The sequence below is a fragment of the Stegostoma tigrinum genome, chromosome 1, assembly GCF_030684315.1.
Source record: "Stegostoma tigrinum isolate sSteTig4 chromosome 1, sSteTig4.hap1, whole genome shotgun sequence".
NCBI classification, from domain to species: Eukaryota; Metazoa; Chordata; class Chondrichthyes; order Orectolobiformes; family Stegostomatidae; genus Stegostoma; species Stegostoma tigrinum.
The window spans coordinates 131,545,835-131,560,639 of NC_081354.1; the positions used below are offsets into that span (position 1 = coordinate 131,545,835).

Sequence of the window (14,805 nt, forward strand, 5' to 3'; positions counted from 1 at the left end):
AGTACTCACTCCTACTAAGCTGCATTTCTTTGACTGCAAACTTCACCAAGGTATAGAAACAGCTATGGAGCACCATCTTGCATCTCTAAAGGAACAACATCACCAAACCAGTTGTTTTCGCCTTGGCTATTTGCCTTTTCACAGGGTATAAATGGACACAGAGATGCAGCTCAAAGGAGGTGAGGTTCCTCACAGAGTGTCGAGAAGAAGACTGCTAGTTCTCCACCTCCTCCCACCCACCCTCCTGCAAAAACTCCATCCCCTATTCCCAATTCCTCCGCCTCCGCCGCATCTGCTCCCACGATAAGACATTCCACTCCCGCACATCCCAGATGTCCAAGTTCTTTAAGGACCGCAACTTCCCCCCCACGGTGATTGAGAACGCCCTTGACCGCGTCTCCCGCATTTCCCGCGACACATCCCTCACACCCCGCCCCCGCCACAACCGCCCTAAGAGGATCCCCCTCGTTCTCACACACCACCCTACCAACCTCCGGATACAACGCATTATCCTCCGACACTTCCGCCATTTACAATCCGACCCCACCACCCAAGACATTTTTCCATCCCCACCCCTGTCTGCTTTCCAGAGAGACCACTCTCTCCGTGACTCCCTTGTTCGCTCCACACTGCCCTCCAACCCCACCACACCCGGCACCTTCCCCTGCAACCGCAGGAAATGCTACACTTGTCCCCACACCTCCTCCCTCACCCCCATCCCAGGCCCCAAGATGACATTCCACATTAAGCAGAGGTTCACCTGCACATCTGCCAATGTGGTATACTGCATCCACTGTACCCGGTGCGGCTTTCTCTACATTGGGGAAACCAAGCGGAGGCTTGGGGACCGCTTTGCAGAACACCTCCGCTCAGTTCGCAACAAACAACTGCACCTCCCAGTCGCAAACCATTTCCACTCCCCCTCCCATTCTCTTGATGACATGTCCATCATGGGCCTCCTGCACTGCCACAATGATGCCACCCGAAGGTTGCAGGAACAGCAACTCATATTCCGCCTGGGAACCCTGCAGCCATATGGTATCAATGTGGACTTCACCAGTTTCAAAATCTCCCCTTCCCCCACAGCATCCCTAAACCAGCCCAGTTCATCCCCTCCCCCCACTGCACCACACAACCAGCCCAGCTCTTCCCCCCCACCCACTGCATCCCAAAACCAGTCCAACCTGTCTCTGCCTCCCTAACCGGTTCTTCCTCTCACCCATCCCTTCCTCCCACCCCCAGCCGCACCCCCAGCTACCTACTAACCTCATCCCACCTCCTTGACCTGTCCGTCTTCCCTGGACTGACCTATCCCCTCCCTACCTCCCCACCTACACCCTCTCCACCTATCTTCTTTGCTCTCCATCTTCGGTCCGCCTCCCCCTCTCTCCCTATTTATTCCAGTTCCCTCCCCCCATCCCCCTCTCTGATGAAGGGTCTAGGCCCGAAACGTCAGCTTTTGTGCTCCTGAGATGCTGCTTGGCCTGCTGTGTTCATCCAGCCTCACATTTTATTATCTTAGTTCTCCCTACATGTCTGGTCACTAAGGTTTCAGGAAGCTCAGGTTTCTGTAGCAAGCCTTTGCTAAAATCTGCAACTTCCTAAATCAAGACTTCCTTCACAGTGAACCGGGTGAAAATGCATTGGCAGTGGCTATCAAGATCGATGCCACCGAGGAGCAACCACCTCTCTGAGCTGCTGCCTCTCCCTGGAGTTCTGCATTCCCTTCTGAAAGGAGAGAAACCGCACAGTTATGAGTCTGCACAATGAGTGCAGAGGCAGGAAAGACAACATTTGTGCAAGAGAACGAGAACAAGAGATGAAATGTTTGGGAGAGGATATATAAAGGGGCGGCACGGTGGCTCAGTGGTTAGCACTGCAGCCTCACAGCGCTAGTGACCCGGGTTCAATTCCAGCCTCGGGTAACTGTCTGTGCGGAGTTTGCACATTCTCCCCGTGTCTGCGTGAGTTTCCTCTGGGTGCTCCGGTTTCCTCCCACAGTCCAAAGGTTAGGTGGATTGGCCATGCTAAATTGCCCGTAGTGTTCAGGGGTGTGTGGGTTATAGAGGGATGGGAATGAGTCTGAGTGGGATGCTTCAAGGGGCAGTGTGGACTTGTTGGGCCGAAGGGCCTGATTCCACACTGTAGGGAATCTACTATAATATAAAGTGAGCTCAAAGGTGTTGGGCAATTCGGAGCATGATTGGCAGCACTTCTGAAGTGTTATGGCACTCAGCTTTCCACTATCCAGACCCTCTTGATTCTTCAGGTACTGTGCCTCCAGGTTAAATGCAGCTTATTCCTGCCGTTGGTCATTTCTTCCTTAGGTCACAACTCACCACGTCATATTTTAGAACATAGAACATAGAACATAGAACAGTACAGCACAGAACAGGCCCTTCAGCCCACGATGTTGTGCTGACCATTGATCCTCATGTATGCACCCTCAAATTTCTGTGACCATATACATGTCCAGCAGTCTCTTAAATGACCCCAATGACCTTGCTTCCACAACTGCTGCTGGCAACGCATTCCATGCTCTCACAACTCTCTGTGTAAAGAACCCGCCTCTGACATCCCCTCTATACTTTCCTCCAACCAGCTTAAAACTATGACCCCTCGTGTCAGACATTTCTACCCTGGGAAATAGTCTCTGGCTATCAACTCTATCTATGCCTCTCATTATCTTGTATACCTCAATTAGGTCCCCTCTCCTCCTCCTTTTCTCTAATGAAAAAAGTCCAAGCTCAGTCAACCTCTCTTCATAAGATAAGCCCTCCAGTCCAGGCAGCATCCTGGTAAATCTCCTCTGAACCCTCTCCAAAGCATCCACATCTTTCCTATAATAGGGCGACCAGAACTGGACGCAGTATTCCAAGTGCGGTCTAACCAAAGTTTTATAGAGCTGCAACAAGATCTCACGACTCTTAAACTCAATCCCCATGTTATTGAAAGCCAAAACACCATATGCTTTCTTAACAACCCTGTCCACTTGGGTGGCCATTTTAAGGGATCTATGTATCTGCACACCAAAATCCCTCTGTTCCTCCACACTGCCAAGAATCCTATCCTTAATCCTGTACTCAGCTTTCAAATTCGACCTTCCAAAATGCATCACCTCGCATTTATCCAGGTTGAACTCCATCTGCCACCTCTCAGCTCATCTCTGCATCCTGTCAATGTCCCGCTGCAGCCTACAACAGCCCTCTATACTGTCAACGACACCTCCAACCTTTGTGTCATCTGCAAACTTGCTGACCCATCCTTCAATCCCCTCATCCAAGTCATTAATAAAAATTACAAACAGTAGAGGCCCAAGGACAGAGCCCTGTGGAACACCACTCACCACTGACTTCCAGGCAGAATATTTTCCTTCTACTCCCACTCGCTGTCTTCTGTTGGCCAGCCAATTCTTTATCCAGGCAGCTAAGTTCCCCTGTATCCCATTCCTCCTGACCTTCTGAATGAGCCTACCATGTTTTGTTGGACAGGCTTTCCCCTTCCTCTCAGCATAGGGAGAGCTCACCTCACTACAGCCCCTCCGATCCTGCAGCAAAATCTCCAGGTAAGGATCAGCATTCCCAGTGTTCCTATGGTTACCAGAGCCTCACATCCATTCACAGGCAAGATATCGTAACTCATAGTGGGGTTATTTGAATTAGAAATCCTTCCTTTTGAGCACCTTAACCTGCCCATCTTGCCAAAATGGTTAGTGAATCCAGGATTCAAATACTGTGGAACTGTAAAATTCAACTGGTTTCCAACTTTCCAATTGCCTTGCCATTTCAGTTAGGGTTATCTTTTGAAATTCCGCCCATTGTTTTTGAAGGCTGAAAAAATCTTTTGAAAACATTCTTTAAAAAATATTTTACACCAATTCTTTCTTTACTTTTTATGTATTTCCTTATTTCAATTATTTTCATAATTGTTCATTTGTACTTCTGTATGTATGTACGTTCAGTCTGGTTTCACTTTGTTTCTCTACCAGTTTCCCCCTAGCAACTCTGAGCATTTCTAAGATTCTGACACAAGGACTTCAAGACCATGACTCGCTATAAAACATTACCAGACATTGTAAACCTAAAAATTGCCATTTTCCAGTCCCTTCCAATTCTGACAACGTCATATCAAACTCAAAACATTAGCTCTGTTTCTCTTTCCACAGATTGTGCTAAACTATCTGTTTTTAACGAATGAATGAATTAGCTCTATTGTCACATATACTCACTGAGTACAGTGAAAAGTATATACATCGCCACTTACAGCATCATCTTCGGTACAAAGGTACCTAGGTTCAGTTTCTTTAGTTAAAAGATCTTAGAAAGTAGAGAAATAGAACATCCAGCATTGCAGAAATAAAAGTCCAGAACAGCAGTCTTCCAATCCAGACTACTCTGGCACCTTGCCTCCAGTCCACCCTGGCTCTAGACCACACTGGGCTTCACCTCAAGGATCGTGAAGCTGGGAGATTGCTCCAGGCCGCCATGCTGAGCCAAAGATGCTACAACACACTGGGAGGCTGCCACGAAGGCTGGGAGGCCATCACACCATGCTGCGAGGCTGCCATGAGAGGACAAGAGGTCTCTAGGTCAGGAGGTTGCCACATCATGAAGGGAGGCCGCTACGCCAGGCCGGGAGTGGTCAGAAGCTGGGAATTGTCACCAAAGGCCAGGAGTTATCAGAGGCTTGGACAGAAGAAGGAAACAAAACGCCAAGAGGCAAAAAAAGGAAGAAGAAGAACTGGCAGAACAAACGAGTGCTGGCTGATGCTTCCTACGTTGCTGCCACCTTGCATTCCAGCATCCACAGTATTTTGCCTTTAGTATGGTAATCTAACCCATCAAGTAAAAAGTAAAGTTGCCATAGTCCTACCAGAACATAGGGCTGCTCTCTCAATAGAGAACGGGCACTGGTGGTGTTTTAACCTGAAGAATGCCATGCTCAGAGAAGGGGAGAGATTGAGAAGGAGAGTCCATTATGATAATCTCCGCCAAAGTGGGAAATAAGTGCATGTGGTTAGAGTCATTCTACAATGCAAACTGAGCTGTACAACCAACTGGGCTAACTGAACCCTGTACAGCTCCTTCAATGCAATTCTACTGGACACAAATACAATCATTTCCATTTATCAGTTTGTCCTAAAATGTCAGACTTCTCAGACAGCAGTACTTCTGACACAATTCAATAGTCAAATGTTTAAATTGTTTTTTTCTACTTCCACTGCCTCCTCAGATAGGCAATGTCACATGTTTATCACCTCCTGCATGAACATTTCAGCAAGTATTGGGATCCAGTTATCTATTCCCTTAGAGGTGCTAAAATATTTCAATTATGTCACTTCTACTTTTCCTGTTCACCAATATAAGTATTCAAAGCACTTTTACCTTTTGCTCATCACTCAGTTGTCTGAAACCTTTGATCAAATTATTTGTCATTATACATATTCCCTCCAAAAGTGAGTAAATCCCCTATGGTGTTACGCTTAATATATTACACAATGCTTAATGTCGGGACCAACCAGAACTCATTATCACTTCCTGGGATCTTTGCTCGAGCCTTCGCATTGCACACCTTATTCAAAATCCTCACCTCAGCCACACCATGTGTTTATGGCTGTTTACTGCCATAACTGCAGCTCCTTCCCCTGTGTTGTTCCTGTCTTCCTGTTTCCCACTTCCTGCTCTTTGGCTGTCTATTTTCCCATGCTAAATTAAATTTCTTGTTTTGATGCAGTTCCTAGCAGTTCAGGCACATAGCTCCTCAAAGTTGCGTCAAAAACAGACAGGGTGGCATTTTGCTCGCTTACCTTCATTGCGCAGACCATTCAGTATGGGAGTTGGGAAATCATGTTATGGTTGTACAGGACACTGGTTACCCTACTTTTGGAGTACTGTACACAGTTCTGGTTTCCCTGCTATGGAACGCTATTATCAAATTGGAAAGGATGCAGAAAAGATTTACAAGAACATCACCAGGACAGGAAGTTTTAGATATGAGAGGCTGGATAGGCTGGGACTTTTTTCACTGGAGTGTAGGAGGTTGTGGGACAAAGGCCATAGATAAGGTGATTAGCAAAGATCTTTTCCCTGAAGGTGAGGGAGTTCAAAACTAGAGGGAGTAATTTTAAGTTGAGAGGAGAAAGATTTACAAGGGACCTGAGGGGTAACTGTTTTCACACAGAGGGTGATTCGTGTGTGGAATGAACTGCCAGAGGAAGTGGGAGATGCAGGTCCAACATTTAAAAGACTTTTGGACAGTACATGTAGAGGAAAAGTTCAGAGGGATATGGGCAAAATACGTGCAAATGAGACTAGTTTAGTTTGGGAAACCGAGACAGCATGGATGAGTTTAAACGAAGGGTCTGTTTCCATGCTGTATGACTCTATGATTCTACAACCTGTCTGGCCGCCTCTCCAATTAGCGCATTACTTAATGCTACCCAAAACATTTCCACTTTGGTTTTAATCCTACTATCCCTTCTTTAGAAACGTTAATTCTTGTTGAGAAAAGACAGGATCCTGAGCATACCCATCACCACGTTCCCAGATGTTTATAGACGCATAAGCTGTTGCTCAGTTAATGGCTATACTTTGAATTTGCTCACACATTGGGCTATGGTTTTATCTTGAGGGTAGGAAATAGAGGCCAGGGCTGTCTCTGGTCCCAAACCCACCATTTCATGGTTCCCTGTTCAATGAAGGGCCTCAAGCGAGCTTGGAAAGTAGGAGGACCCACAGAGGCCTTCCATTTTTAGAGGAGCAGCAGCTTACCGGGAAGGACAGATAACCAAGCGCATGCTTCAACAAGGTGCTCTATTGACTAACTTCTGTTTTTAAAAATTACACAAGTAATAGGAAAAGCAGCTAAGCTATTGTTTCTTTCTAAATCACTCGCGGGATGTGGGCGTCACTGGCTCGCCAGCATTTATTATCCATTCTAAGTTGCCCTTGAGAAGGTGGTGGTGAGCTGGCCTTCTTGAATCGCTGCAGTCCACCTGCTGTGGGTTGACCCACAATGCTATTAGGGAGGGAATTCCAGGATTTTGACCTCGTAGCAGTAAGGAACGGGGATATATTTCCAAGTATGGATGGTGAGTGGCTTGAAGGGGAACTTGCAGGCGGTGCTATTCCCATACAGCTGTTGTCCTTATCCTTACAATAGAGGGAAGGTCATTGATGAAGCAGCTGAAGATGTTTGGGCTGAGGACACAACCCCAGGGAACTTCTGCAGAGATGCCCTGGAGGTGAGGTCACTGATCTTCAACAACCACATCCATCTTCCTATGGTAGGACTCCAACCAACAAGGAGTTTGCCACTGATTTCTGCCGATTTCAGTTTTGCTGGGGGTCCTTAATGCAGTCAAATGCAGCCTTTATCATCAACAGTGCCGTTACTCTCACCTCACCTCTAGAATTCTGCTGAATTGTCCACGTTTGAACCGAGGCTGTAATGAGGTCAGGAGCTGAGTGCCCCTGGCTAAACCCAAACTGGGCGTTACTGGGCAGGTTATTGCTGAGCAGGTGCTGTTTGACAGCACTGTTGATGACACTTTCCATAACTTTACAGATGATTGGGCATAGACTGATGGGGTGGCAGTCGGCTGGGTTGAATTAAAACTTAACTAGCTCGATCAGTAATGCTGCTGCTGAGTCATTCTTGGTGGTGGACACTGAAATCCGCCACACAGAGTAATTCTGTGCCCTTGCCATCCTCGGTACTTCTTCCAAATGTTGTCAAACACGGAGCAGTACTGATTCATCAGCTGAGGGAAGGCTGTTTGTGGTAATCAGCAGAAGGCTTCCTTGCCCATGTTTAACCTGAAGCCATGAGACTTTGTGGGATCTGGAGTCAGTGTTGAGGATTCCCAGGGCAACTCGCTCCCGACTATATACCACTGTGCTGCCACATCTGCTAGGTCAATTCTGCCGGTGGGACAAGACATATCCAGGGATGGTGATGATAGTGTCCGGGACATTGTATGATTCCATGAGTATGACTATGTCAGGCTGTTTCCTGACTAGTCTGTGAGACAGCTCTCCCACTAGCTTTTCAAGTTAGTAAGGAGGACTCTGTGGGTCAACAAGGCTATTTCTGCTGTTTTCTTTTCTGGTGTCTGTGTTGATGCCAGGTGGTCCATCTGGATGGATTTCATTTCTTTGTTGAGACTTCATAGCGACTGATACAACTGAGTGACTTGCTAGGCCATTTCAGAGGGCAGTTCAGAGTCAACCACATTGTTGTGGGTCTGTACTCACAGGTAAGTGATCAGGTGACCAGATCATGTGAGGAAAGCAGATCTGCTTTCCTGAAGGACAATAGTGAGCCAGATGGGGTTTTCCCTACAATCAACAGTGGCTTCATGGCCATCAGTACATTCTTAATTGCAATTAATTTTACTGAATTCAAATTTCACAATTTGCCTTGTTGGGATTCAAACCCAGATCCCCAGAGCACGAGCTGAACTTCTGAGATTAACAGTCTAGCAATAATAATACCACTCGGTCACTGCCTCCATCCTGCAGAGGGTGGGATTCCTTCCGTCTTCGAGTGTGGGGAGGAATCGTGTTTCAGGATGGTGTATGGCTATATTTGGCCTCAGTCAGGAAAAGAGGGTCAGAAATCTATCCTGGAGCACTGATTTCCATACTGTCCTCATGGCACTGGAAAACGGAAGGCCAAATCCCTGACAACCTCCTCTCGGTGTCCTTAACGGGGTTTTTATGACTAAAATTGGCTGTTTGCTTCATTGAGACAGATTTCCGGGCACTGAACCCTCCAGTTTACAAATGGCTGATGCCAGCTGTGAGCTCAGGAACTCTCAGCATGCCAAGAGGCAACAGTATTTCCCTTACCTTGTTTCCATTCCCAACCTGGACGGACCCTGAAATTTCTGCCCGAGGATTATGTATTTGTTAACAAAGATGCAAGATTTAAAACTCTTACCTGGAAAGTCTGCATTGATTTCATCCATTTCCAGTACGATATCATACGGAACTCCAGCTTCAGCAAGCAGCACATTGAGTTGCCCGGGCATGCGCCCTGCAACAGGGTGAATTCCAAACCTGGCCACAGAGGCAAAACAAACAAATGTAAACATTCCAGCAACTCCTTCTTGTAAATATAAAGAATCTTTCAAATGTTTAAACAGAGGAGTTTTCCCCATGTCATCTGCTAGCCTGGCCATGTTTTTACAAAAGTCTATCTATTTAAACTACTGAAACTATCTCATAATGTGAAGATAACAACACAGCACTAACAATGAATGCATAGAGTTAGGGATTTCATATATTCTTCCCATTAACTCAAATTGAAGAGGCTCCTGATATTGCAGAGATGTGGCTAAACCTTGGTCTTACACTTACAGAAAACTCTGGCCAAATGTATTTATCCATCTGTGTTCATTTACTGAAACTCCAAATATTTAATAACAATGTTAGGGAATACAGGTGGTTAACAGAAAGGAGGCAGTGTTTGCTATATGAGTCCACTGGAGAGCTCCTTGATCCACAAGAACGTCTGAGCTCAACGTACCACAGAGGATCTGATTCCTGTTCTGTGGTGCATGAGCTGATTTCACCTAGAGTGCTAACATAGGGATTACTAAATCTGCCTCCGTGCCTGGGGTTCATTAATCCACGGTACAACATCGTGGGCCAAAGGGCCTGTACTGTGCTGTACTTTTCTATGTTCTATGTTCTGTGCTCATCTTTAGTGCCCCAAGATTAGTCATTGCAGTATGACTAGGGGGAGGAGCAGTTGAACCTCCAGCTTCCGTTTCCTTCACAATTAATTCCTACATCATTGTGTCCTCAGAGATCTCTCAAATGCTTCATAAACCAGCGAACTGGGGAAAGATAGTGGTATAGCAGTAATGTCACAGCATTAATATTCCAGAGGCCAGGAAAATTTAAATTCAATTATGATGGAAGGTATGAAACTGGACAAATTTTGATTGAAAGGAATTTTAATCATGTGGTTTCTGGAAAATGATCCAACAGCTTAATGTGTGCTGTAGCTCTAGCTATCTGCTGTTTACAGAAAGTCATGGAACTTCGGAAAAAAGACAGGCAATATTTTTAAGGAGGTAAAGGATGGGGTTTATTTTCTGGAAAACCTGATTTTGAAAGGACTGCGCCACCGTGTTGGTTGCCTAGCAATGCTTTCTGGGTTTCAGTTCTCTTTTCACATACCTAATTAGTCCGAAGGATGAAAAGGCAAGTATCTCTCCCCCTCTCTCTGTAGAACTTCAGGGAAACCTGACAAAATGTTCAATTATCAATATTTCTAACAACTTGCTAAATCCTTGCAAACCTGAAAGGTGGCCATTTTCCAAAGACTCAGATCCAGACTGATTTCAATCTGAACATCTTCCATTGGTCTACAGCTGTCAACAATTTGATTTTCTCAACAAGAAACCCAGTGGGCTGTGAGAAGTCATCAAATTCTCTTCTTTGTTTCCAGATCCTTGACCAGTGTTGGTGCTTTGTGTCTGCCCTGTTTAAAAAGAATCCTCTCTCCAAAGGCTGTCATCTTGTGCGTTGTGAGTGCTGTGCATTTGGAATTAAGGCGATATAGTTCAAAATCTATATCACAGGTATAGTCAGTGTTTGCCATGTGTTTGAAGAATAGGTTTGTGTTACAACAAAAAGCTTATTTTGAGTTCATTAACAAAGCCTTGTGTAAGTCTCTTTTACTCTAGGTAGCAGTACAAAAAGGAATCAATGGTTATTTTAGAGATTGAACCAAATGTTTACACTAATGGTATGACTGGTGGAGTACTGAGGCTTGAATTCTCATGCATTCCTCCTATCATAGTCATCAGAATTAATAAATCTGAATGTAACACTGGTCTCAGTTATAGTGACCATTGTAATTAGCAGCGACGGTTATAAAGACTGATCTGTTCACTGATGCACTTTAGGGAAGGAAATCTGCCATACTTAGCTGGTTAGACCCACAGGTAACTTCAGACCCAACAGTATTATTGTTCACTCTTAATTGCCCAATTGAGATTGGTCTATCAGGCTACTCAGTTCAACAGAAATTAGAGATGCATAACAAATACTGGCCCTGTCAGTGATATCCATATCCCAAGAAAATAATACTTCAATAAAGTGTCATATGCAACGAGGCATTCCATTCGTTAAGGTGAATATTTGCATGATGCTCATTTTTCAATCAGTTTCAGTAAGCTCCCTTGCATTCAGAACAAGGTAACTCTCTTAAAATCTTGAGTTTTAGTGGAGAAACAGACTTCAAATTAACTTAAGAGTTTAGAACAAAAACATAATCATTTCTCACCCTGGACACACATTCTGCAGTTGTGTTGTTGCTGAATCACATTATCTTGAGGCCAACATCACCTTGAGTTCTGGCTGAACTTCTTTAAGATATAGTGACAAGTGTTGATTGCATCTTCCAGGGAGCCCATTGGCTTAGTGACCTTACTGAAGATTTATTATCTTGTTAAGTTAAAATTTAAGCAAAGATGGCTTGAATCTGACAACGTAAGAAGCCGAGTGGCCTCCGACACAAGACCCTCTCTGTAATTGTATTCTGTTGACACGTGAAAATGTTGCTGCAAGGCCAATGTGCCCCAGTGTGGGGACACAGAACATTCAACAAAACAGCTGTGTTTACAGAGCTGCAGCTTTTCTTAAGATTGAAATTTGTGGTGGTGAAAGAGAGGTGGACTAATTGTTCAAAATATTACAGCAGAGAAGTCATCAGCATGTACTTTGGATGCTGATGAGCTAGAGGTCTTTGAGTGGGAAGTACACTAATGGAGGAGCTGATTGCTGAGCAACAACTAAAACACATCTCCAAGCTTCATGACAATAAATCACCAACTTTGTCACTCAGTCTCTCAGACCTGCCTCCAAAAGACCTGTCTCCTCCCTGTGCTTCTCCATTTTGAATATATTTCTGGTGATCCTCCAGAAAATGTGAGGTGATGTACTTAGGCAGGACAAACAAGCTAAGGGTATACATGGTGACTTTGGAAAGCACCAACAATAAAGGGACATTGGAGTGCTTGTACAGCAGTCTCTTAAGGTATTAAGACAGGTGGGTAAAGTGGTTAAACCGGCATGAGGGTAACTTCCTTTACTAGCCGAGGCAAAAGCACTCATTATGTTTAAGAAGTATTTAGATGTTCACCTGTCATGGCTAAGCATACAAGGTTATGAGCCAAGTGTTGGAAAATGGGTTTAGAATAGTTGGTTGTAATTGACTGGTGCAGACATGATGATCCTTTTCCTGTTCTGCAGATTTCTATGACTCTAGAATAAAAATAACTTAGGAAATCTTATCTTCGCTAGGTACCTATCTCAAAAAGTGAACATCATCGTTGCCTTTATTTTCCAGACTCTACTAGTAAGTCAAAACTATGTGGCACCCTCTTGTTAAATGTGAAAGTGGCAGTTATCGAACAGACAACAGTACAAAGAAATCTTGCCATTTTTGCAATGGATACGGAGAATGATCATGTTTGCTAACGGCTATCAAATGGCATTTTTACTCCATCAAATACTGTGTGCTTCTTAATAATATGAAGCCTGAAGTTTCTCACTTCCAATACCAACTATTCTGTCACTGAACAAGTCTTTTGGGTTCAAGTAAACTGCAAAGATACTCAAAATACTTACACCCAAACCAATGCCCTTTCAGCTTCTTGTATTTAATGGCCTCCTGCCACTTACACTTTGGTCCCCCCAGTATTGCCCTTTGAAAATACTGGAATTTGAATCCTGCTGTGTATATATCAGCTCTGTTTGTTTACTGCAAATACATAATGAACCAAATATTAGTTAATGTGGTTTGGATGGATCCATCAGCAAAGTTTTGTTTTTGCATGAGGAGCTGTATGCAGCCATACTGCAGCAAATGGTTCAACCCAGAGAGTGGTGAGAATGTAAAACACACCAAAAAAGGGAAGCAGAGGTACAAATACATGTCACAGGAAGCTGGATAAGCAGATGGGGTATATGCTGAGAGACCTGAAGTGGAGCTGCTGGTGTTGGACTGTGGTGGACAAGGTCAGACATCACACGATACCGGGTTATTGTCCAACAGGTTTATTTGAAATTACTAGCTTTTGAAGCACTGCTCCTTCATCAGCACTCCAAAAGCTTGTGATTTCAAATAAGCCTTCTGACCTTATGGTGAGAGTTAGATACTGAAGAATGGAGACTTGATAGGATCATTAAAGTGAGCATGGTTTCGTCAAATGGTCTGTTTCAGTGGTGCATATGGGCAGGTAATTTATTCTCTGTAAACTCCCAGCAATAGCAAATGGGTTAAATGACCTGATAATCTGTGTTTTGTGATCCTAGTTGAGAAACAAACATTTATCAGGACACTGGGGATGACACCCCCTACTCTCCTGCTTTTACAACCACTCAAGTGGGTGGATGAGATCTGTTTAACATCTCATCCAAAAGATGGAACCTCTGTCAGCACTGCACTGGAATGTCAGCCTTGACAGTTGTGAAAAAGCCTAAAAGTGGAATTTAAAACATAGAAGCTTGTGATTCAGAGGAGCATATGCTGCCACCTGGGTCATGACTGATAGAAAGCAAGGAGTATCAAATTATGTTTCCATCTCCAAGAATGTTTGTAGAGATCGACAAACATTTGCCCCAGGTGGGAGAAGGGCAGACAAAATGGCTCTGGTAAGATGCCCCCATGAGATCTTCTGTTCAATCTCAGTGCATACCACATGGAACCTGTGAAGATATACACTCCTGAGCGATGATGTTTTAAATGGATGACAATAATGAAGAGCATTGTCCAAGCAGAAACTGTGGACTACCTGGCACAGCCCAAGTCGTGCGTGCAGCAATTTAATTTAATCAAAACATGATTAAAGATGCACAGCAACTCGACCAGCTGAAAACTGTCAGTCGCTATCAAAAAAGGCAACATCTAGAAAGGCTCCAGCCTTCGACCTCATTAAGTTTAATTGGACAAGTGGAACATAAACCATGGTTTCAATATTATTGCCACATTCATAAGGCCTGCACAGAAAGACCTTTGTGTGCAGAAAATTGCAAGCCTCAAAAATTGAGGATTTTAGTGCTCAAATAAATAATTCTGGGACTAATATGCTTAATACCATGGGGACGACTGAAATACTTTAATCACTGTTTTCATCAATAGGAGACCATCTGCATCTCAGATCTGCAGGACTCATTGCAATATGTTTAATATTTAACAGATTAGAATATCTAATAAACAAAGACAGCAGGAGCATGAAGTAATACCCTCACATTTCCTATCTGAATTCATTTCATGTGCTGAAATTGCCTGATAATATTCCACAAAGTTGCCTCTAAAAATGAACCTGAAGTACAGATGTTTTATGGCTTCCATGCTTCATTATGTCAGGTTTTCGATAATGGCATTTGTAGGAGACTTGGGGACCCTCAATCAAACTGTGGTAAAAGCCATTTTCAGAGGGTTCTCCAGGAATTCCAAAATTCTCCCATCAAAGTGTCAGTAGGGATTTGTGGGTCTGGGAGATGGTAGTCACACAAAATTCTGGAACCACTGTGTCCCACTATAAATGTGGAAACAGTGTAAATGAATGCTACATTAAGCTTTAACCAAACTTTACTAAAATATTTGTTAGATTTGACTTTTACTTTGTGGGAATACTTGCCAAGCTCCCAAAGTGTCCATCAGACCGGCACGTGCTGGCAGTCATAATGATCGATTAATATGCTAAGTAAAGACAGATACAAAAACAGAAATTGCTGGAAAAACTTCAGAGGTCTGGTAGCATCCATGAAGGGAAAGCAGAGT

General features: G+C 44.2%; 1 protein-coding gene across 1 annotated transcript in view; it reads right to left on the reverse strand.

The window, feature by feature from the left end:
- Positions 1–14,805, reverse strand: part of LOC125452996 (NAD(P) transhydrogenase, mitochondrial-like) — a 189,666-nt gene that overhangs the window by 35,713 nt on the left and 139,148 nt on the right. Inside the window, exon 19 of the mRNA XM_048532046.1 lies at positions 8,944–9,062. Within this exon, the coding sequence (XP_048388003.1) occupies positions 8,944–9,062 (119 nt within the window). The remainder of the gene's footprint in view (positions 1–8,943; positions 9,063–14,805) is intronic.